Source organism: Diabrotica virgifera, chromosome 8 (genome assembly GCF_917563875.1).
Source record: "Diabrotica virgifera virgifera chromosome 8, PGI_DIABVI_V3a".
In the NCBI taxonomy this organism is placed as follows: Eukaryota; Metazoa; Arthropoda; class Insecta; order Coleoptera; family Chrysomelidae; genus Diabrotica; species Diabrotica virgifera.
The window spans coordinates 150412309-150438990 of NC_065450.1; the positions used below are offsets into that span (position 1 = coordinate 150412309).

The following is a 26682-nucleotide window of genomic DNA, read 5'->3' on the forward strand; positions in this document are numbered from 1 at the left end:
ATATTTTAAACAAAACGTACCTACCTAGTGGAATAGTTGATTTTTGTAAAAATTCATAGGTGGTCATAATAATATGGCCAGGTACTGTACGTATATTGGTGAAGAATGTACCCAAAATTCACGTCATTAACACGTCGGTCTGTTTGCTGGGAACCTTCCATAGAGGTATCAGTCCGCCAATAAACAAGCAGAATTGCTTATAAAGAGGAAGAAGAAGAAGAAGAACAAGAAGAAGCAGAAGAAGAAGAAGAAGAAGAAGAAGAAGAAGAAGAAGAAGAAGAAGAAGCAATTACTAAATATGATGCTGCCGCGACTGCTTGCAAAGACATAGTATACTAAACTGAAGTCGCCTGAATGGAATCATGTCTAGACGCATGCTACAAGCGCATGCGATCTAGGGAGACAAATGACGCATGCGACCTTTTAAAATTTGCGGCTCAAAGTCGCAAACCTTGAAGTAGGCGACAAGTGGATACGTGTATCTTGCCTCATGTCGTTCAGTGTTGCCTCAATGGAATTGCGCCTTTACTTGGTATATGAGTAATGAGGAATTACTGTTACATTGGAGTAAGCTAATTCGTAACTTGTGAAATAAAATTTATTAATAAAAACAATATAAATACATCTTATAACACCAAATTGGCATGCTGTAAAGCTAACTTTGCGCATTTATGAAGATCCTTATCCAATGCATCTAAAAAATAAATTATTAATTAATAAATAGAATATTCTCTAATAGTTAAATAAAGAGAAGAAATTTTTTATTTTATAAAAATGAAAAATAATTTTAATATATTCCAGACAACAAAAGACGTTAAAATAAATTAATACCTAGATAAATACATGGTGGCTATACGAAACCGACACAGAGCCATTATCAGTAACTGCCACATTTGAAAAAACCAAGCAACACGTTGAATTTAGATTAAGGGGGGATCACTTGTTATTTCCTATACATTTATTAAATTTAGTCGCACACTTTATATGAGTTATTAAAAAAATACATTTTAAAAATCATATTTTTAGCTGGTTACTTATTTCTTACTAAAACGGGAAAGTTCCCGGGACGCATATTTACAAATGCTCCTAAACTACGGCACCAGAGTGCTGAAATCGGTTAGCGTTTAAAATACACTATTTCGCTACAAACCATCAGTGATTTAGGCACCTATTAAATTTTAAGATATATATTAAATTATGGTGCCTAAGTTTTTATTGCAATTAATATTATTGTAAGTATTGTATATTTCAATTTATTGTATTCAAAATAGAAATGTCGAAACTGCAATAAACCTAGCTAGCATACTTAAGAATATGTTTTTTGACCGTAACCCGAGAAACAAATAAAACAAAAACGCCAGTGAATAAAAAACAAATATTTTTTATTTTTATTTATTTATAAGTACAGATATAATTACTTGTATACAGTGCGTCCATAAAGTAACGCATAAATTCATTATTAACTAAATAAACAACATTATTAGAAATTACCGAAACAGGTCGATTTTGGATTTTAATTTATGATGTTTTGGCATATATATCGGACTAGTGACGTCATCTTTCTGGACGTAATGACGTAATCGATGATTTTTTCAATAAGAATAGGGATCGTGTGATAGCTCATTTGAAAGGCAATTCAATTATCTATTCAGTAATATAAACATTAACATAATTATTTATACAGGGTGTACAAAAACAATTTTTTAATTAAATTGATTGACACAAAAAGAAGACTGCGTAGTTTATTTAATTCAAAATACATTTTACTGCTGTCAGAAAACAGAAATAAAATATTTATTTCAAATATAAACATTACTTTTTGCTTAAATTCAATGTTTAAGCTGCCACCCACCTGCCTTTTGACAGTTTGAACATTTAATTTAAGCGAAAAGCAATGTTTATTTGCCAAATAAAAATTTTATTTATGTTTTATGACAGCGGTAAATAGTACATTGTACAACAAGTGAAAAAAAGACATATTTCTCACGAGCGCCGAAGTTTGCGCAGTAATCAAGCGAGGGAGAAATATGTAGTTTTATCATGTGTTGTACACTATACTTTTTCTGTTGATGCGGTTTTGTCAAGAGTTCAAACTTCAAAATTAAATAATTTAGATGTTTGTGTAATGTATCAACACATTTTGTTTGACAACATTAATAAATTGTGTTTGTATTGTGCATGTTACCATGGAAACGGCTATCATATGTATGGAACACTGGCGGAGAACCCGTGAGAAAAAATATTTCTCACTGCAATGGCCGACTTTTCTCACTGTGTGAAAAATTATAGGTTTTTAATGTATGTAAGTAGTGAGAGAAGTTGCACATTGTATAGCATCCATAGAAAAATGTATTTTGAATTAAATAAATTACGCACATTCGTCTTATTGTGTCAATTAATTTAATATAAAAAAAATTGGACACCCTGTATAAATAATTAAGTTAATGACGAAGTAGTTTTCAATCCTAATAGTAAATTAATAATATTGAAAAATATTAAAAACATTACTAAAAGATTTTTAAATTGAAAACTTATTGGTAGACTTTCCTGGTGACACCTCCAAGACTTCTACAATTTGCAAGTCAAATGGATGCTGCAGTGAAGACGAGAGGGAAGGAACTCTACACTATACAATTCACATCCCCCGTCTGCAGCTGGTAAAGTTCCAACGGAAAAATGCATCTAGTTACTCTACGGAGTAATACGACTATAAAACAAAAATGTATACCATTTTTATTCAGTTGCAATGCGAAGGCAAAACAATCTTACTTTTCAATTAGAATACGGAGTGCAGTCCAGTCCCTTTAATCGCGATTTTCGGCTCTTATTGGAGCCTCATCGGAAAGAACGTAGGCACTGTTCTCCATATTTTAACTGATTCGCATCGAGAGCTTTTCCCACCCATTGCAACCGAAGTGATGATAGTAGGTGGCTAGCGCCATCTGGCATTGAAAGACGAAGTAGTTTTCAATCCTAATAGTAAATTAGTAATATTGAAAAATATTAAAAACATTACTAAAAGATTTTTAAATTGAAAACTTATTGGTAGACTTTCCTGGTGACACCTCCAAGACTTCTACAATTTGCAAGTCAAATGGATGCTGCAGTGAAGACGAGAGGGAAGGAACTCTACACTATGCAATTCACATCCCTCGTCTGCAGCTGGTAAAGTTCCAACGGAAAAATGCACCTAGTTACTCTACGGAGTAATACGACTATAAAACAAAAATGTATACCATTTTTATTCAGTTGCAATGCGAAGGCAAAACAATCTTACTTTTCAATTAGAATACGTAGTGCAGTCCAGTCCCTTTAATCGCGATGGGTGGGAAAAGCTCTCGATGCGAATCAGTTAAAATATGGAGAACAGTGCCTACGTTCTTTCCGATGAGGCTCCAATAAGAGCCGAAAATCGCGATTAAAGGGACTGGACTGCACTCCGTATTCTAATTGAAAAGTAAGATTGTTTTGCCTTCGCATTGCAACTGAATAAAAATGGTATACATTTTTGAATTAAGTTAATGTTTATATTATTGAATAGAGAATTGAATTGCCTTTCAAATGAGCTAGCACACGACCACTATTCTCCTTTAAAAAATCATCGATTATGTCATCACGTCCAGACGGATGACGTCACTAGTATGATACGTATGCCTACTACTACTATCGGTTTATAGCGTTCTCCGACGCCTTCCGACTCCTAACCGCCATTCTTCTCTGTTTAACCATAGACCTGGAGGGATTTCTCTTTCCTCTAGTTCTTTTTCAATTCCCTCCGTCCAGCTTCTTCTCGGCCTTCCTCTTTTTCTTCTCCCTTGTGGTGTCCATGCCAAAATCTGCTTAGGGATCCTGTCGTCTGGCATTCTCTGTACATGGCCGTACCATACTAGTTGTTTTGTTTTTATGTCATCAATTATTGTATGTGTGATAAATATGCCAAATATCATAAATTAAAATCAAAAGTCGACCTGTTTCGGTAATTTCTAATAATGTTGTTTATTTAGCTAATATTGAATTCATGCGATATTTTCTGGACGCACTGTATACGAGTAATTATATCTGTACCTATAAATAAATAAAAATAAAAATTATTTATTTCTTTTTTATTCAATGGCGTTTTTTATAATTTTTGTTTTATTTGTTTCACGGGTTAGTGTCAAAAAACACATTCTTAAAATTTTGAGATTTTTGCATATTTAATATGCTAGGTTTATTGCAGTTTAGACATTTTTATTAAAAATTTCGACATTTCTATAAAAAAAATAAAAGTAAAGCAACAGAATGTACCTATTTATCTATAAAAATAATATTGTATTACTTATGTTATGAAATAAGAAATTTATGACTATGAATCTGCAATCAATCACAAACAAGTCTGGCTAATTGGCTCTGTCAAAGACATTTTTCAGAAAAGAAAAGGCATTTCTATTCCTGTTTTTCAAGCAATAAATTAAAATATAAATATACAATACTTAGAATAATATTAATTGCAATAAAAACTAGACACCAAAATTTAATAGATGTCTTATAATTTAATAGGTGCCTAAATCAATGAGGGTTTCTAGCGTAATAGTGTATATCAAAGGCTAACCATTCCAGCACTCTGGTGCCGTAGTATAGGAGCATCTGTAAATATGCTGCCGGGACTTGGTGTATACCATGTAGTTAAAAAACTCTAACATCGAAGTAAAAAACTAAGTATAAGATATAATTTAATTAAAAACCATAAAAATCCAAATGTATTACATAAATATGTTCAGAACGAACGTTTTCGGACCTATCAGTCCATCATCAGTGAACCTAAAATAGAATAAGTAATTCCACTACTTAAAATGGAAAATATGGTTGAAATTTTTACTGTTAATAAAAATGTGGTTATGACTACTTACTCATGTACTTGCAAGATAGCCCCAAAACCAAACAATGGTTATATGTATAATACAACATTCTTAAATCGTAAAATTATAAAGGCTTGAAGCCAATGTTAGCGGATACTTTCCGGGAACATTACGAGACCCACTGGCGAAGCGTCCATGTAACCACTGTTACCATTGGTAACAGTTAAAAATCTTGCAAATAAATATTTTATGACGATGAATAATTCTATTTACCAGTATTTTTACCAATAGAAATATATTATTATATTATGTGGTAATAGTACCTAACTCAGTAAATAACTCACTAAATAGCCAACTACTCGTAGACACGAAAATATTGGCGAGTTTATGTGACTCCGTTGCACTTTATTATACTCTGTTACCAGACTCATTTCTGGTGACAATGGTTATATATACGCACGCTGGCGCTCGGGACCGGCTAGTGACTGAAAATTTTGAAGAAGCGACGGCATAAGCGCGCTGTGTATCAGTAGGGCTGTTACCAAATTTAAAATTGGTGACAGTACCTATAAAAAGTGTGCGTGCAGTTAACCACAGATGAGTGTCGCTTCTTAATCGATCAACTATTTGAAAAGTAATTCTCCTTGTATAATTTTGAAGAAAAAAATGAGATTATTAAAAATGAAAGACCTATTTTAAACAATTTAAAAAAGGAATCAACAAAAGTAGTTCGATATTTTAAATTTAGTTGGTACAGTGAAAATCCTTGGTTATATTATCGTTGCAAGAAAAATATACTGTATTGTTGGCCATGTCTTCTGGTTTCTACAGAAAAATGGGTGGACCAGATTCACGATTTAAATGGTGTTGGGTTTTTAAAAAGGAGACATGAAATTTCTCCGTTACCTACATGTAAGATGTATACCCAATTTGATTCAGTTTGGCAAAACAAAAATCAAAAGTTCTCTTAACCAAACTTTTAAAGCAAATATTGCTAAACATAATGAGTTTGTTCAAAAATAGATAGGTATATGGTATATCCTTAGCACAATTATAAGAGATACTGTATGTTTTTGGGCCAAACAAGAACTAGCGTTTCGTGATCATTTTGAGTGCGACGACTCTGACAATCGTTGCAATTACGGGGAATTGTTAACATTAATTGCCAAAAAAGATCAAAAATTTTATCAACATCTAGAAACATCTGTTTTTTCGAGAGTTTCAAGTCATATACAAAATGATATTATTGAAGCTACACTCACCGGCACAAAATTCCGCCACCCAAAATTTTTGATTAAGTTTGACAATTTATAACTTTATTATTTTTGTGCTCCGATTTTCAAGATTCTTGCACCAGTTTGTAGGTACATGTATTCATATTGTTTGGTATTATTCCGGTAACAAAAATTTTTGCTTGCATGTCATTGTACAGGGGTGAAAGGAAGCGTTGTATTTTCTCCTAATTTTAAAAAATTCTGTGGAAAAATGGAATAGCTGATTTTGTTTCATAGTCATGTCATATTTTCCCGGAGGCATCACCAACATTTTGTTTTTTGAATTATCCGAATAGCTTTTTTCTTGTAAGAGCTGTACCATTTTTTGTAAATAAAAACACTGATTGACTCATACAATTGAGGTTGGATTGATTAGATTAGAATGGCCCGCATGCAGCCCAGATCTCGATCATATTGAGCATTTATGGGATGAATAAAAAAAAAGCTATTTGCCTTCATCCTAGGCCTCCAGAAAAGTTGGTACATTTATGGCCCTAGTAGAGGAATATCGGGCTATTCCCCAGGCAAGTAAAACACATCTTTATTAGATGCTAAACAGATTGCGAGCAGTCGTTGCTGCAAGAGGTGGACATAACCGCTATTGAATTGCTTTGTTTTCTTATTAAATTTGTTTTGTTTTGTTAATTTTAGTGCGTTTGATATTTTTAATTAAATAAACCTTCAAAGCAGTGTTTTTAATTAAAGCTCTTACAAGAAAAGAGATATTCAGATAATTCAAAAAACAAGACCTTCGTGATACCTCCAGGATAATACAAAAAGGGTATGAAACAAAATCAGCCCTCCAATTTTTCCACAGAATTTTTTAAAGTTAGGAGAAAAAACAACGCTTACATTCACTCCCGTATAATGCCATCTAAGCAAAAAATTTTTGTTACCAGAATAATAGCAATTGACATCAATACATTTACCTACAAACTCGTGCAAGAATCTTGAAAATCGAAGTACAAATAATAAAGTTATAGATTGTCAAACTTAATCAAAAATTTTGGGTGGCGGAATTTTGTGCCGGTGAGTGTATATATACATTTAGCCATATCTTCATTTTTTTAAAATAAGATTTTTTGCATCTGGTTTTGGTAACACTTCAGAAAAAGTCACGCATCGCCACTGACGAGACCCTACCCGAAATCTTATCTTGATCAACTGAAGTCTGCCAAGTGGGCATTAAATCAGGAAGTACTTAAATTGTCGATCGATGATATTGACATTACAGGAACAGATAGTCAATTTTAAATATATTGGCTAGGTTATGATCAAAATATTGATATGTAGTGATTTGAAAAATGTAATTGTCTATATTTTAAAATTATTGTAATTAATAAAAAATTTTACACAAATTTTAATTTAAACCTTTTAACTTTATTTTTATTAAATATTATCTACGTATTGACTGTAACATTAAACTGATCAAATATGTTCAGAAAATAGGCAAACGTGAACTAATATAAATAGTGATAAACAAAAGAATAATTGAGAAATGGTTAAAACCATTTGTGAATACACTAATAAAACCATAATCTACACAGACGGCTCTAAACTTAACGATGGAAAGGTAGGGTCTGCAGTGTACATTCCTTCCAAAAACAAGTCATTTAAAATAAAACTTCATTCGCATTGCTCTATTTACACCGCAGAAGCAGTAGCTATTGGGAAAGCTCTGGATTGGCTGGAGCACGAGGGTAGACAAGATGGAGTGATTATTTCGGACTCTAAGTCAGTTCTTAGCGGACTTAATAATATTGAATTAAATCGTAAGACCTGTGAGCTGATATGTGAAATTAAACATAAAATTAGAAACAAAAATGTAACATTTATTTGGGCAAAAAGTCACAGCGGGATAAAAGGTAATGAAATAGTAGACGAGCTTGCTAAGAATTCCACGCATTCTGGTATACAAGAATATATTTTCACTGTTACGGATCTAACCAAATTTCATAATGAAAAAATAAACTATATAACTGGAAAGACAGATGGAAAGTATTGGCGAATACTTCAAATAATCATTATTATAAGATTCATCCTGTGTTACCATCCTTAACAGAATTACCACATATATTTCAATATAACATAACTAAACGATCAGCTGCAACTATCGTTAGACTAAAAACTAGTCACGGTGCTGTTCCAGCTCACCTGGCTAGATTCAACATTATCGAATCAGGAAAGTGCTCATGCGATAATATTTCCCAGTGTGATATTAATCACATCCTCTTTGGATGTTTTAAGAATAAAACGCTTTCAGATATATTTTCTGAAAACCTTGTAAAAAGTAAGGTGCAACTTCCAGCAAACATAACCCATCTGCTGTCACTCAATCAGAAATCAATATTTGAACTCGTATGCAATCATCTATACGCTTCGGGATATGTAATTTAGATTTGTAACAGTCAAACACAGGTTCAGTTCGTAAATATACCATAATTAATAACTTATAATAAGATTATATTAATATGCAAAAATCTGTGGCAAATGGACTAGTTTCCATGCCAAACATCACCATCATCATCATCATCAAATGGTTAAAAGGATACTGCTATAAAACAAATATGATGAAAACAACAATGACTGATGAAGTGTGTTTAGTTGTATAGTTGTATGTGTATGTATCCAGGAGGACAATTTATACATTGAAAAAATATGAAGAGAAAGTACGTTATAGTAATGATATAGTCAATCACATAGGGAAATATAAGATTGAAATGATCAAAATGACTGGGAAAAAATATTAAGGAAAGACTATGATGAAAAGTAGTAGGGATGTACGAATAAAGTCAAAGATTCCTAAAGTGGTAGTGTGTCCAACTGATAGCATATAGAATTTGAATTAATAATGTAACAAGTATCGTGAATAAATTATATTAAAATGAGAAGTAACATAACATAAGTGATATTATGTTATTAGATTAAATTGTCTGATTCTAAATGTGAAAACTGAAATTGAATAAAATGATAGGAGAAAACAAGTAATTGGACTTCGTAAGTCCTAGGTTTTCACCCAAAGTAAACGACAGTAGAACTGGAAGTCGATATTTGAACGCCTCGTGTAACTTTGCGTCGATCGATATACGATTTTACTAATTTTGAGTCATTTTGACTAAACTTTGGATCATCATTGTTTAAACAGAAATGGCTTCAAAAGAGGAACTAAAGATTAAAACTCAATTTTTCAATACGCTTCGATTGATGTGTTACATGTACTATTTCTGCGACTATAACGGCACTTCTGGTTAGAACTTTTTAAGCGGAAATGATATAAAAACCAAAACTTTTTTCTCATCTTGCTAAGGCACGTCGAATGATATATCGCTTATACTATTTCGGTGACTTACGAACAGTTCATACGGTTGCAACTCTAAAACCTGAAGTCCGATGTCAAATTTCTCATCTTTAATACCATCCTTGGGTTATATGCTTCCATTCGACACATCACTTGTCATTCTATCTGTATTAATAATGGAGGAGTTGTATTCGCGGACGGAAAGACAAATGAGCAGACAGTCATGAAACCGGAAGTATATATTTGTTCTCTTCTTTCGAAGTAGCGTCGAATAATATATCACGTGTACTATTCCGGTGACTTTTCCAGTACTTCTGGTCGCATTTCTAAAACCGGAAGTCCTAGGTCAAATTTCTCACATTTAGTACCATCCTTGCATTATAAGCTTTCATTTGACACCTCATTTGTCATTCTACCTGGTATAATGACGGAGGAGTTATATTCGTAGTCGGACGGACAGACGGACAGACAGCCTAGGTCAAATTTCTCACATTTAGTACCATCCTTGCATTATAAGCTTTCATTTGACACATCATTTGTCATTCTACCTGGTATAATGACGGAGGAGTTATATTCGCAGTCGGACGGACAGACGGACAGACAGCCTAGGTCAAATTTCTCACATTTAGTACCATCTTTGCATTATAAGCTTTCATTTGACAACTCATTTGTCATTCCACCTGGTATAATGACGCAGGAGTTATATTCGCTGTCGGGCAGACCGACGGACAGACAGCCTAGGTCAAATATCTCACTTTTAGTACCATCCTTGGATCATACGCTTTCATTTGACACTTCATTTGTCATTCTAGCTGGTATATTGACGGAGGAGTTGTGATTACAGACAGACAGACAGACAAACAGACAGACAGACAGACGGACATACGGACGTGGATAATTCAAAGTTTTCACATTTTTTCAAAATTGGGTGAAAACAATAAAGAGATATTTTTGGAAATGATCAAAGAAGGAAAGTGTAAAGGTCCGTAATGACTAGTCAAAAAGACAATTGAATTATGGAATGAGGATGGGATGAATGAAGTAGTGGATGTGAAGAATATAAAGTGATTAGAGCAAGGAAAGAGAGAAAAGTGAGAAAAGAATTGGGTTGGTTTTCTTCGTCGACCAAATGTCAAAAATGACGTAAACGTAAAATGATACATCTTTAACAAATCTGCTGAACGAGGAGAACATTCGATGCTGCCTCTTCTCCCAGTCCAATGCCGTGGGAAATGGCCTTAATGTTGACAAACAATGACCAACAACATAATGCGAAGAAGCACCGTCACGTTTTTATACACAAAAATATAATAAATTAATTATAAATAAACACTACTTCCCTATGGATCAGCACTAACGAATTCTTAAAATAATACACTACTGCACTGAACAGATATCGATACATATAACAGAACAGATAAGAGAATCAGGCTATTACACTTAGAAATCTGACGCAAGTTTGTCAAAATGACAATGACTATTTCTCTATGTTGCCTAATCAGTCATTAGTTATAATATGTTCGATTTCTTGTTAGAAATAAAAAAACTTAGTAGTTCCAATGTGACACAAAATCTAGGCATGGGATAAAAAAGTTTATTTGAAGAAAGTGTATTTTTTTGTTCTTCTTGATGACGGTACAGGCTCGTTTTTTTAATATTGTATTTAATTATAAAGTAATTTCCACATACTAACCTATTTCTCAAATTGGGCTCTGTGCCGCCATTCTTTACTATTATTTTTGCCAAACATCTCGACAAAATATTCAAAATTAAAGCCGCAATCTTGGGACGCGTTTTCCGTTTTGATTACGCGCTACTGTAGCCTCTTAATTGGAATCTTTCCCACCTCATCCCATTTCATCTACCCTGTTCTAATTCGACTACATGAATCGGCATGCATTTCTTTACTACAAGTAGAGATCGAAGATATTTAAAACTACTTTTCAGAATCATTTCATCATCCAAAGTTATTATCATATTTATACGGACTGATGTCTGTTGTATTGGTTGTTGCATTGGTTTCTGTCATAGGTAACGTAAAGTACCGTTGTTTTTGGTTTTGTTGGTTACGTAACGTAGCTCTGTTGCCGATATAAATTAGTTTACTGTCTATAACATTTAAAAGATTACATTCAGCCTATGTTAAATACCATGTGACTTCCGACGGCGTATATTTCTTAATAGATCATAAGTCAATATCGATTATAAAGCGTTAAGATTAATGAATAATGGATTTTGTGCCATAGCGTTAAATACTGGAGTTTAAAACTTAACATAAGAAAAAAAGAAACCTGTTGGAGACTACTCAACCATTCCGGCAACTACTCAACACGCTGTACTCAACACAGTACATTCATGTATATCATGTATTCATTTTTATACAAAATTGGCTAAGCACCTATCTCAGACTATTTAAACTCAATGATGAAAACAAACGTATGTCTCCTGATTTTTATTTATCAGTCTAACTATTTGTCTGAACTAATTCACGGTTATATCATTAAAAATGAATAACCATTTTCAATTTCGTTGCAAAACGAAAACACAGCCGAACCATATTCTAGTCCAATCAGAGAGTGCTGCAAGCACCCCTACCGGTTTCGAAACTTATTAGTCTCTCATCAGGAGGCACATATGTTGCTCTCCCCGATCCAACCAAAACAAACCCCAGCGTGCAGTCCCGGATTGCAACGAACGAAATGGCATAGATGCCCTAGCGGCAACTGCTAGCAAAAAGACTAAGTTTTCACTCTAATGGCATATAAAACAACATAATGCTATTCTACATCCCACCAGAATGAAAACAGTGGGAACCTTCTCTGGTTACACCTCCGAGGCTTCTACAATTTGCAAGCCATACGGATGCTGAGACTAAGGAAGATGAGGGAATTCTACAATTTACAATTCACGTCCCATCTGCTCAGCGCGGTAAAGTTCCAACGAGAATGGTTCCCTTCATACTCCACACAGAGTAAATGTAAATCAAAAATGAATAACCATTTTCAATTTCGTTGCAAAACGAAAACACAGCCGAACCATATTCTAGTCCAATCAGAGAGTGCTGCAAGCACCCCTACCGGTTTCGAAACTTATTAGTCTCTCATCAGGAGGCACATATGTTGCTCTCCCCGATCCAACCAAAACAAACCCCAGCGTGCAGTCCCGGATTGCAACGAACGAAATGGCATAGATGCCCTAGCGGCAACTGCTAGCAAAAAGACTAAGTTTTCACTCTAATGGCATATAAAACAACATAATGCTATTCTACATCCCACCAGAATGAAAACAGTGGGAACCTTCTCTGGTTACACCTCCGAGGCTTCTACAATTTGCAAGCCATACGGATGCTGAGACTAAGGAAGATGAGGAAATTCTACAATTTACAATTCACGTCCCATCTGCTCAGCGCGGTAAAGTTCCAACAAGAATGGTTCCCTTCATACTCCACACAGAGTAAATGTAAATCAAAAATGAATAACCATTTTCAATTTCGTTGCAAAACGAAAACACAGCCGAACCATATTCTAGTCCAATCAGAGAGTGCTGCAAGCACCCCTACCGGTTTCGAAACTTATTAGTTTCTCATCAGGAGGCACATATGTTGCTCTCCCCGATCCAACCAAAACAAACCCCAGCGTGCAGTCCCGGATTGCAACGAACGAAATGGCATAGATGCCCTAGCGGCAACTGCTAGCAAAAAGACTAAGTTTTCACTCTAATGGCATATAAAACCCATAATGCTATTCTACATCCCACCAGAATGAAAACAGTGGGAACCTTCTCTGGTTACACCTCCGAGGCTTCTACAATTTGCAAGCCATACGGATGCTGAGACTAAGGAAGATGAGGGAATTCTACAATTTACAATTCACGTCCCATCTGCTCAGCGCGGTAAAGTTCCAACGAGAATGGTTCCCTTCATACTCCACACAGAGTAAATGTAAATCAAAAATGAATAACCATTTTCAATTTCGTTGCAAAACGAAAACACAGCCGAACCATATTCTAGTCCAATCAGAGAGTGCTGCAAGCACCCCTACCGGTTTCGAAACTTATTAGTCTCTCATCAGGAGGCACATATGTTGCTCTCCCCGATCCAACCAAAACAAACCCCAGCGTGCAGTCCCGGATTGCAACGAACGAAATGGCATAGATGCCCTAGCGGCAACTGCTAGCAAAAAGACTAAGTTTTCACTCTAATGGCATATAAAACAACATAATGCTATTCTACATCCCACCAGAATGAAAACAGTGGGAACCTTCTCTGGTTACACCTCCGAGGCTTCTACAATTTGCAAGCCATACGGATGCTGAGACTAAGGAAGATGAGGGAATTCTACAATTTACAATTCACGTCCCATCTGCTCAGCGCGGTAAAGTTCCAACGAGAATGGTTCCCTACTCCTTTACTCTGTGTGGATTATGAAGGGAACCATTCTCGTTGGAACTTTACCGCGCTGAGCAGATGGGACGTGAATTGTAAATTGTAGAATTCCCTCATCTTCCTTAGTCTCAGCATCCGTATGGCTTGCAAATTGTAGAAGCCTCGGAGGTGTAACCAGAGAAGGTTCCCACTGTTTTCATTCTGGTGGGATGTAGAATAGCATTATGTTGTTTTATATGCCATTAGAGTGAAAACTTAGTCTTTTTGCTAGCAGTTGCCGCTAGGGCATCTATGCCATTTCGTTCGTTGCAATCCGGGACTGCACGCTGGGGTTTGTTTTGGTTGGATCGGGGAGAGCAACATATGTGCCTCCTGATGAGAGACTAATAAGTTTCGAAACCGGTAGGGGTGCTTGCAGCACTCTCTGATTGGACTAGAATATGGTTCGGCTGAGTTTTCGTTTTGCAACGAAATTGAAAATGGTTATTCATTTTTGATTTGCATTTACTCTGTGTGGAGTATGAAGGGAACCATTCTCGTTGGAACTTTACCGCGCTGAGCAAATGGGACGTGAATTGTAAATTGTAGAATTCCCTCATCTTCCTTAGTCTCAGCATCCGTACGGCTTGCAAATTGTAGAAGCCTCGGAGGTGTAACCAGAGAAGGTTCCCACTGTTTTCATTCTGGTGGGATGTAGAATAGCATTATGTTGTTTTATATGCCATTAGAGTGAAAACTTAGTCTTTTTGCTAGCAGTTGCCGCTAGGGCATCTATGCCATTTCGTTCGTTGCAATCCGGGACTGCACGCTGGGGTTTGTTTTGGTTGGATCGGGGAGAGCAACATATGTGCCTCCTGATGAGAGACTAATAAGTTTCGAAACCGGTAGGGGTGCTTGCAGCACTCTCTGATTGGACTAGAATATGGTTCGGCTGTGTTTTCGTTTTGCAACGAAATTGAAAATGGTTATTCATTTTTGATTTACATTTACTCTGTGTGGAGTATGAAGGGAACCATTCTCGTTGGAACTTTACCGCGCTGAGCAGATGGGACGTGAATTGTAAATTGTAGAATTCCCTCATCTTCCTTAGTCTCAGCATCCGTATGGCTTGCAAATTGTAGAAGCCTCGGAGGTGTAACCAGAGAAGGTTCCCACTGTTTTCATTCTGGTGGGATGTAGAATAGCATTATGTTGTTTTATATGCCATTAGAGTGAAAACTTAGTCTTTTTGGTTATATCATTGTTTATATAGGGAGATAGTTGGTCAGCCCAATAGGAAAATTTGTTTGATCCAAATTGAGACAGTCACCAGATGTCTCCACAATTTCTGTCAGCGTCGCAACTTCAAAATGCATAGACACCAAGTTGGATACGATCCTATTCATAACACCCCAACTCGCATACATATTAAGAAAAATAGATATTATGGAAGAATTTAGAAATTGAATTAATGATGTCACGCTACTATACATTATATTATATAATAACATGACATCATTAATTCAATTTCTAAATATATTCTTCCATATATTATATTTATTATTTATTTTTCTTAATATGTATGCGAGTTGGGGTGTTATGAATAGGATCGTATCCAACTTGGTGTCTATGCATTTTGACAAATTGTGGGGACATCTGGTGACTGTCTCAATTTGAATCAAACACATTTTCCTATTGGGCTGACCAACTATCCCTATATAAAAAATGGTTATATCAAAGAAAAATATTAGAAACATCAATCTACACGTAAATAATAAGACGATAGAACGAGTTCAGAATTATAACTATTTAGGGACAAACATTAATGAAACAAACGATTATACCAAAGAAATCAGAATTAGAATAGAAAAGGGTAGAAGTGCATTCACTAATATGAAATAAATATTATGTAGTAATAGTACCTCAGCCTAAATCTTCGAAAACGAGTACTAATGTGTTATGTATTCTCTGTTCTGTTGTATGGTGTGGAGATATGGACTCTTAATAAACAATGGCTCAATAGATTGGAAGCATTTGAAATATGGACATATCGAAGAATGCTGAGAATCTCCTGGACAGACATAATAACCAATGAAAAAGTACTAAGAAGAACAGAGAACAGCAGTGAGATACTGGATTCCATCAAAATAAGAAAACTGCAATACTTCGGTCATATAACACGTGATGACAGATATGATCTCCTAAAATTAATAATGCACGGAAAGATTCAAGGAAGATGCAGCATAGGCAGAAGAAAAATGTCCTGGCTGAGAAATCTCAGAGAATGGTTTAGATGCAGCTCAACTGAACTCTTTCGGGCTGCAGTGTCAAAAGTTAGAATAGCAATGATGATTTTCAAGATGGCACGTAAAGAAGAATTTGCTGCTTTCTCTGTGGTACTTTGTCTTTAGTTAAATGATAATGGTTTTATATCTTTATACAACTCTTAATCCTAATTCCAGATAAATCACTTACATATTTTATGTTTACCAACAATCGGATAGAAGATAGGCAAAATCATTGGATTAGAACAAATAAGTACATATGGACTGTTGCTTTCCGATTTATCCGAATTTCCAAATCTCTTTTGATACGCCTCCTGGTCTAAGCAATCCTCAACGAAGACACAACCAAGCAGACAGCTTGTTGGGTAATCTTTTGGAAATTGTAATGTCGGATCTAAAAATAAATAGAACGATAAGGTTCTGAAACTGTTTTCTCGTGACATGTCTAAGTTAAATATTCTGTTTGTATTACATTTTTACCTAAAAAGATTTGACGTTTCGATTTCCACTTCAGAAATCGTTTTCAAAAAAGATTATTAAAGAAATTGTGTTTAAAGAGTACTGCCAAGCAGTGGCGGCTCGTGGTCTTGGAGACAGGGTCGGCAAGGTTTTTTTTGTCTTCTCGTATAGGTATACCATCAAACTAAAAGGCTTAAATCATCATAGGAGATTTTGTTGTTTTTTGTTTTTTTTTTATTTGATGTACTTGACATTCTCTCTTGTTTCATGGTGTTTCGACAATACGTGTTGATTCTTTTGAGACAAGATAAATCCCGTTTATTTGAGGCAGAAATTGGTGGTAATAAGAAAATTGATGAACAGTTTGTTGTAATGAATTGCAGTACTTACTACATAGAATTATACATACATATTTTGTAACTTATCTCACTTTCTGAAAATATTTGGATCGGCATAATTTTTAAGTACCTAACTGGTAATAATAAATATCTTGGAAATTCTTTGGCAAAGGATACTTTTAAATTTTGAATCGTAAAAGAGGTCAAAAATTTGCAAATCTTCAAAATTCGAAAAACGACTATCTATTTGCATATAATAGTAGATATCCAAAATTTCAAGATATACCTACTAGTTTTTCGAGATATGTATCATGTCAGTGTCTTTTTTGGGATGGTTCGGAAATATCAAGCGAATCCAAAACGTCACTGCGTATATATTGGAAACTAATTGCACCAGCTTTCGTATTCTATTTTTGGAATTAATAATGTCAGTTGACTGATTTTGAACAACAATGAATATCTTGGGCCAACTCTGTCTTAAAAATATTTAAAAGAATATTAAAAGAGTAATCATTTAATAAAGTTCTCAAACCGATTGCTTCACGGATCGAGGTATCGCCGCTTTCAAAATCGTCGCCTTCGATAAAAAAATCAAAAACTTTCAAAAGCTGTTACGAAAATCTGCTACAGATACTAAAACTACTAGAGATAATCTGCTTAGATAAAACTAACCGAGATTTAAAATTTCATCGCTTCTGACAAACTGTTCGCTGTTTTTTCGAAACAATTTTGTTCTAAAGCAGTAACCCGTTTAGGTGAGCTAAACTGGCAAGAAAAGACGATATTCTTTATTTTTTTTTTACACGTATCATGCAAAAATAAATTCATTATATGCGCATCATAGTTCATAGTGAGTAAATAAAGCTTGTGATGCAATAGTTTTAACTTTTACCTGGAGACCATTCAATTCACCACACATCACAGCAACGCCGTCATAAGATTGCCCCAGTTTGCCCTACCAATTTATTTTTGATATCAAAAAATTTTAATCTGTTCTTTAAAACACCAAAAATATATTCTGCCTTATTGCTTTTACTCACGTCTCTAAAACCTAAAAAATCTCTCATAAATATTACCACGTAACGCGTATCGAACAACAATATAATTGTTAATTGTAAATGACATGATAATCAGAAGTTTCATCTACTTCCAGCGAAAAGCAAATGGTTTTCTAAATCTCAGATTCAATAACGTTATTCAAAATGTAACTATTTGATTATATTATGTATTAATTCATTCTGTATTACGAATACACTTCGAATCAGAAAGTAAATAGTTCTAAAACAATTTTATTAATTCTCTATAATTACTTTGATTTTTAACAAATGCTTCGATCCATCATTTTTGACAATTTCTGCCGATGCGATGCGATGCTCCAAATAAAACACCGACCGGCAGATTTAAATGTGCCGTACTTGGCCGCTTAAACCCCAGTCGTCCCCAGTCCAATGCCCACGGAGAGAATGTATGTATGTTCGCTTTCGCTTGCTCATCGACTTGTTATGTCGTTGAGTTTTACGTGTCGTCAAGCGTTGGGTACGGCTAGCTGAAAAGTCGGATGAATGGCTCGGATCATTCATTTTTTGAGAAGTCGTGTTATGAGCAGGGATCACTTTTAACGTTCGGATTGATCAAATCCTTTTAAAACCCATGAATAAAATTTAGTCTGTATTATCTGACAGATTTTTTTACTTCACAGATACAAATATTAAAAAAAATATATCTATAAATGTGTGGGTCGGCACTGCCGACCCTGACCGGCCGCCACTGCTGCCAAGGTAATGAGGAGGTTACGTATTATCAAAATTGAGGTTGACATTCTTGGCCATGGTGTTGTGGGCACAATGAACTGTCAACCGATGGAATGGGCAAGAAGTGAATTTAATGACGCCAGGATGAGATAGCGCTAGTCAGGGAAGGAGGGAAGATAATGGCCATCTTTCGTAAACAAAAAATTTATAGTGGTAGTCAGCGTTGCCAGCTTGGGGTATTTTTCCATAATTTTTGAGTAATTTGAAAGCCTCTAGAGGAACTTTTCTAAGCAGAAATGGTTGGGGAGGGACAATTATGAGATATTTTAAGGGGTCATGGTAAATTAAATTTGCTAGTTCGGTTAGCATGGTTTGTAGTTCTTCAAAACTTGATGCTATGACTACTACATCGTCTGCATATCTTAGGTGGTTTAGTTTCTTTCCATTTATGTTTATTCCCATGTTTGTCCATTCCATTGTTTTGAAAACATCTTCCAGTGCTAATGTAAATCGTTTAGGAGAAATAACATCTCCCTGTCGCACTCCTCTGTTAATTGGTATGGGTTTTGTGGTTTCTTCCAATTGTACTCTCATTGTTACTTTCTTATATATATTATGTATTAGCATTCTGTATCTGGAATCTATTCGACAGTTGTTTATAGCTTTTTCTATTGCCCACATTTCCACGCTGTCAAATGCTTTTTCGTAGTCAACGAACGCTAAGTGCAGATCTATATGGTATTCGTTAGCTTTTTCTATTAGTGTCCTAATTGTTAGAAGATGATCAGTGGTGCTATATCCCTTTCGGAATCCTGCCTGCTCTACGGGTTGATACGAGTCCAATTTGTGTGTTAGTCTGTTGTTGATAATCCTCATAAATAGTTTATACGTTTGCGACAGCAGTGAGATTTTTTATTCCCTGTGGTACATCAAATTATGTGTGTTTCTGCATTATTTGTATGTGCTTTATGCGGTTCTGTGTACTTATGGAAGGAAGTGTTAGTATTTGTAACGATAAGAGTTGCCTAAATCGTTACGAGAATATTCATATGTCAGAATAAAAACTCAGATAATAACCTTAATAGTATGCAACCAACTATGCAGCTGGCTGTCTCGGGTGTTGTGTTGATTTTGGTACGATTTAATGGGAATATTTTGGTAACATTTGAATTGGTAGCTGGCAATCTGTCGAGGATAATTTCCGCCGAACTTGATTGACAGAAGTCAAAGACTTTCACTCTTTCCGATGATTTTGTAGGGATCACATCTCCAGTGGCCAGTGCTAAAGAATAGTTTTGTTTGAAATGTTTTAATTTATTGTGAGATTGATTACGTTTGAAGGAAATTTTTGTTGGGTTTTGTGAAGTTAGGAGAAGAGTTTGGTTCCAATTTTTAAAAGGCACTGGGTATGTATAAAAATGTCATTTCGCCATGTTTGTTTTTCTAATTTTTTCCTTTAAAAAAAATAACCATCTTTATCATTCTCAATACCATATTTATATTATATTAAAAGAATTGTTACTCTTCCACCATCAGATTTTCAATACTTCAATACCATCAAATCTATGTTCTCTACAGTAAAAAAGTGTTATAAATATATTTCCAGTTCAAATAATTTCTGAAATCAATCACATTCTCATTTGCATTTTGTATCTAAGTCTGTAAAGTAATCCTTTACTTATATTCATATTTATATTTATTTATTCAAATATTCCCTTACATGTGTCCAAAAGCCGATTTCAAATCAAGGTCATACTAAGGTCAATGATATTTCACGTATATACTTAAATACTTCATTTTTGGTTAAGTTTTTCTGTCAATTCTTACAAGGTTTTTACACCTTTTTTATAGGCCCCTTTTCATGTGTACTCAAAGGAAACCAGCTAATCAAAGGTTTTTTGTTTTCTTTTAGTCACTGGAGAAAAGAAGAAGATTAAGTCAAAATTTGGTATATAATTTGGTTGGTAATGGAATAAAGAATCATTTTGGGGACTTTGGGTCAATTGTGGGTTATGGATTTTGGATTTGGAACCATCAGCGTTGCAGTAGTTTGGAGAAGAAATACGCTCTCAATCCTTGAGGAGCGACAGGTTTTTAAAACTAAATCATTAATCATTTCTTTTTAATAATAACTTTCAAACTTTTAATTTTTTTGTCAACTTTTAAATAACCTTAATAATAGTATAACTTCACTTTTCTAAAATATAACTAACTTCAATAATATTCAATATTTTTCTGTAACTTTTTATCTTTTCCCCGTTTATCATAATTATTTAAAATAGTCTGAGGGTTGTAGAACCCATCATTGTGAGGTCGTTGTGCACAAGAGATCATTTGGGGTTTACTTCTTTACGGTATTAGATATGTTTCATTTGGATCTGTTCCTTCTGAACAGATCAACCGGGTAATATACTCAGGTTTACCACTTCAGATCAGATACGAAATTGTCAACCGATACTGTAACCATTATTAATATTATAATTTTGTTCAGGTACATACTTATTGATACCAACTAACTGTCTCGGTCTAATCAATTAAATTAATATTTTTCCACTGTAAAACTGTATTGTCGACAGGAGTTGACTATTCTAGTATCTCAGGTTTGTTTAGTTAGATTGTGTAAAAATTTTATATAGGGGTTCTAGGTATATTTTTAATTAAATCTGGTTGTAAATAATCATATTTTTTTAATACCCTACCTTTTCATGTAACTGTATAAAGTGTTAGTTAAGTGCAGCAGTATAAGTCACTCGGCGAAGTATTCATTCAATATTTCCCTGGCGCCCAAAACCATTCTTATTTAATATGTTCTCTGTCAGTATTTCCTTTCATTCGTTCTTATCTTAGCTTATTTTCTTTAATATTCAAGTTCTTCGATAGTTACTGTCTTTTAGATCATGCAAATTGGCCTAATCATGATTATTGATGCATCTTTCTGTTTTTTATGTATGTTTCATGATCATTTATCCCGTGGCTTGCAGTTTCTCCCACATAGAAATTATTGCATTAACAATTCTGCAATATCTTGGCAGTTATACGATTTCCACAGTGGAAATCGAAACATCAAATATTTTTAGATTTCACGGTAAAAATGTAATTGTCATTACAATCAACTGTGGCTAATCCCATTGTTTCGTCTCCTTATAGTTTAGTTATTTTAGTTTTTTCGATTTTATTTTACGATGTAAATTCATATCAGACCATTCTTAAAGTTTGGGTAAATTATTTTCCAGAAATCTCTTAAAAGATTAAAATACATTCATTCTTACCCATGATACTATAAATAACAAGATAATACTTGCACATCCTGAAGTCGTGACGTAACTGGAGACCGGCAAGTTCGTAATGGTTCGTAATCATTCGTAATGTCCGAGTAATTTGCATTGTTCGCGGTTGTAAGCTAAGTGTATTTTATATTTTATTTTTGACAGTTATTTTAACAGGAATCTCGACACTAAAATTTTTTCGAATACATTGAAGTTTAATGTTATGTTGCTAATTGAATAATTTCATCACAGAATGCATACAAATCCCATTTAACTTTAACAAGAGTTCAAATTCAACTTCCGGTCTCCAGTTACGTCGTCATGCGCGAACTCGGACGTATTTGAGCTACGGGAAGATACTATCTCGTTATTTATAGTATCATGTTCTTACCTATATTTCTGGGAAACATTTGCCATTTGTATCATAATCCTCTTTAGAAAGTAGGTATTTGGAAAGTTAGGCGAGTCAAGCGGTTAGTAGCGGAAAGTAGGTATTTGGAAAGTTAGGCGAGTCAAGCGGTTATTGTCCCCTTCTGAGAAGGACAGTGATAAACGGTTTTCAACAGTTTTGTAATTACGTTTTTTCCAAAGTGAAATTTTGTAGGACATAAATATAGACATTTTTGTTTTCCCCACCACCAGGGATTTCTGGTCGAGAGCCGTTTTGTAATTTTAGTAGTATTCAGTAGCGAGAGAAAATTAGATCTGTAAACACGTATGCAATCAATAAAGAGTTCTATCGAAAAGTGTCGTCGTATATTATTTTAATTTGCTAAAGTAATATTTTATAGCAACGTATTCGCGGTGTGCAAGTACTTGGAAGGGAAACGAGAAACGACCGTGCGCGAGTCGCTGAGAAATATTGCAACTATCTTAAATAATTCATATTGTCAATTGAAATTGTCAAATTGACGTATATTTGATACCTTCTGTCATTGAAGCAGAAAAATTATATATTGCTCCACAATATCGATATGATATGCAATTATTATATAAAGGTAAATTTAATTAATTGTATTTTGCTTGCAGTACTGCATTTTAATAACTAATTTTATTTACTACATACACTTGTTTACGTTTGCATAAAATAACCTGCATCTTATTTTTTCTTCTTATTATTTTTTTGGACTATGGCCTTGACAATTATCCAGTAACCATGACTAATATAATTGGCCAATATAATTAAAAGTGCGAATAAAAGTACAGAGCGTAGAAATAGGGGTCGCTTTGCCGAACTTGCACGGTCCCAATACTCACGGTAAACTAATCGTGGGTCAAACACCCATATAAACACAATATTTAAAATAGAATTATTTTAAAAAAATTTTATATTTAATACCTTGATAATAGTCTCTATAAAATGATTCTAAAGCTTCAATTTCTTCTTCTTCTGGAACTTTAGCTGCTGCTGCAATCCATAATCTTCCTCTGTGTGTCGTTGGCCATGTTCGTCCTTCGTGTCTAAAATAAATATATACATAGATATATGTATAAACTGTTTACACAAGAAAATATAAATCTTCATCAAAAACATTAATAATTTATTACAACTCTGTTAATATTTGTTCCTTGAATGACCATTGACTGTCAATTTTTGTTCCCGTAAACTGATTGAGAATTGATATCTATCCCAACTTAGCTGATACTACAACTTCAGAAAACCTCATTTCAATATTATTAGAAGACGAAATTAAAAGTATTGGCACAAAAAATTTTCTAAGCTGTTATAAGAAAAAGTTTTATCAGTTCATCACATTATTGTTTACCTTAGTTGTTTTTAATTCACAAATCTTTGAATAATTAAAAATGCATTGATAGAACATCTAAACAACGTTTTATTGCATTATTTTTGTCTCTTTTTATATTATAAGAAAATCAATTCTTTTTACTATCTTTTCTGAAGCTATTTACGAAAATTGAACCCGGTACTGTGGGATAACAACATCAGTATAAAAACAAAAAGAAGAATATATAACACTATGGCACCGGATACACCATGGTTTAAAAAGTTTCCATATATTGATAGAAGACACTTAACGAACATAATAAGAATGAGAACAGGACATGGTATATTTGGAACTCATTTGCATAGAATCAACATTAAAACCCATCCATACTGTGAGTATGGACAGGAAGAAGATCTAGACCACATTTTTTTTCATTGTCCAATTACTAAAATCAATTCATGGGATATACATAAAGTGCTCCAAGCTGCAGGAGCAGCTGACACTTCTAACATCAAAGTTATATTACAAAATATTAACAAAAAACAAATAGAAGTGTTAAATAATTTTTTAAGCATCAACAAGATGAACATATAAATAAAAGATTATTTTAAAAGAAGCTAACCCAAAGTTATATCTTCTGTTAAACTGCTGTTTAAACTCCTTTATTGTGTTATTGTTGTTGCGTTATCTGTGTTTTACTGAACCTCACCAATACCATTAAATTCATAGAAACAGTATTGCATATTGCCATGACCAAGAGACCAAATGCAATACTAAGAAATGTGCTGGCAAATGCACTAGTATGCACGCCAAAAGTGAAGAAAGAAGAAAAACACTATGACAAGAAGTATCCTGACTCATGGGTGTGAAAATTGGATAATACATAAGAAAATCAAAAACAAAATAAGAGCAACAGAAATTGAATTCCTAAGGTGAAGCTGCAGAGTAACGAGAAGAGATAGAATAAATAGCATAGAGATTAAGAAAAGAATGGGAAAGAGCTCAGATATAATAGACTACATAGAAGAGAAGAGATTAACCTGGTACTGGTACAGACATGTCAGAAGAGCAGACAAAAAACGTTGGATAAACAGAATAACAAAGTGGAGCCCGATAAGATGAAGGAAGAAAGGCAGACCCGAAGATCGTTCAGAGATGAAGTGGACGAAGCATTGGAAAGAAGAAATCTGCAGGAAGAAGACTGAAAAAAGAACAGAAAAAACTGGAGAGAACGATTGAGTGAAGGAAGACATTGAAAACTGTCCTAGTATGTATGTCTGAAGCTTTTTTATTGTGGCAAATAACAAGGAATAATTATTTTTTATATTAATAATTTTCTTCTGAATGAATTTTCGTCAGAACAAGTATAATATTTTGACTATATCTCCTAAGGTTTTAATGATTCCCTTTTTAATATTGATGTGGTGATTTGATTTGTAATTCAGATATTTGTTGGTGTGTTGGTTTTCTATACACCTTAGTCTCATATCCAGTATCTCTCTTTAAAATGAAAACATCGAGGAAAGGTAGGAAACGATTTCCAAAATGTAATCGAAAAATCAAATAAACTTTAAAGTAAAATTGTGGCTTATAGCCAACAAAAACAGTAAAAGGCTTTTTACTGTTACAAAATAAATAAAAATCCCTAAGAATATAAAACAGACTTAGGAGTAATCCTAAATGTTAAAAATACAATAAGTTATCTAAACGGCACTGGATTATATCAGCTATTGTAACTTTACACCTGTTTTATGTTTTTTATGTCGCTAATAACCCTTGTGGTTGCAGCGTAAAATAAATAAAGAAAATAAATAAAATACAAGTATTATTTCAAAGGCGTAAAAAGTCATGGCCGAATACATATAGCTTTTAGGTCACTGCTGAACAACTTCAATAAAAATAGAAAGAATTAATGCGTATACAGTCCGTCTAATTTACTTACTGTTGCACGTCATTATCTACGCCAGAGATCTAAGTTGACACAGTTGCCAAAGTATAAAAAAATCCTAAATCCATTTTAAATCAAATAGATCACATAATTAATTAACAAAACCAATTAATATTCAATGTAAATAAATAAAAACTTTAGAAATAGAGAACAAGAATTAAGTTATAATCTTACGTTAAAGTAAATAATAAAAACATTAAATATAATAAAACAAATACTTATAGTAAAGAATATAAACAAATATGAAGTGTCATCACCGCAACTGTCAAATAAATCTTACCAATTTATTCTAAAATGTCACCATTGTTCGATTACAGTGTTATCCGAGCAAATGTGCTTCATAAAAACGCTTTATAATCCATTTACACAAATTAACTGAAATTTATTATTGTGTATTTCTTTAGGTTAACATTAGGTTTGTTCGTAGTACGATCCAAACGATCAGCAACCGTTGCCAACCGTCAGACGCATGCGCAGTTGGCGCTGCGCAGTTAACAGTTAGAGTTCGTAGACTACGAACGCGCATGCGTCTGATGGTTGGCAACGGTTGCTGATCGTTCTACGAACAAACCTATTAATAGAAATATTCAAATATTATTTCTACGCGTATATAATAAAATATGTCTAGTGGCTGTAATTCCAGTGTACTAGGCAAAATGATTCTAAAAAAGAACACACCTACCGTTTAAATATTTCGTGTTGGTATCATGTGACGTCACAGGCTATGACGCGGATGACGTGCAACGGTAAGTAAATTAGACGAAGTTATATGTAATATGAATTTATGAGGTGAGGAGCAATAAAAATTATTTTTATTAGTAATGGATACACACAGCCAGAAAACACTGCTATATCCATGTTGGATACATATAGCACTGAAGGTGTTAGCGGGGTTCTTCTTCAGATGCCATCTCGTCTAAGACGGTGGGCAATCATTATGGCAATTCGCACTTTCGATACCGCTGCTCTAAACAGATCAGCAGAAGTGCAGTTAAACCAAGTTCTCAAATTGTTTTACCAGGAGAAGCGTCTTGTTCCACGACTCCTACCCTGTATTCTTCCTTGTATTATTAATTGCAACAAGCTATAATGCTTGCCCCTCATGACATGTCCCAGATATTGCAGTTTTTCTAAC

The 26682-nt window shown here is 34.1% G+C and overlaps 1 protein-coding gene across 1 annotated transcript in view; it reads right to left on the minus strand.

Annotated features, from left to right (window-relative positions):
• Positions 1-580: 580 nt before the first annotated feature.
• LOC114332037 (activating signal cointegrator 1) overlaps positions 581-26682 on the minus strand; it is a 53268-nt gene continuing 27166 nt past the window's right edge. Inside the window, exons 7-9 of the mRNA XM_028281744.2 lie at positions 23212-23333; positions 16249-16452; positions 581-694 (exon numbers count right to left, since the gene is read on the minus strand). Of these exons, the coding sequence (XP_028137545.1) occupies positions 627-694; positions 16249-16452; positions 23212-23333 (394 nt within the window). The 3' untranslated portion in view covers positions 581-626. The remainder of the gene's footprint in view (positions 695-16248; positions 16453-23211; positions 23334-26682) is intronic.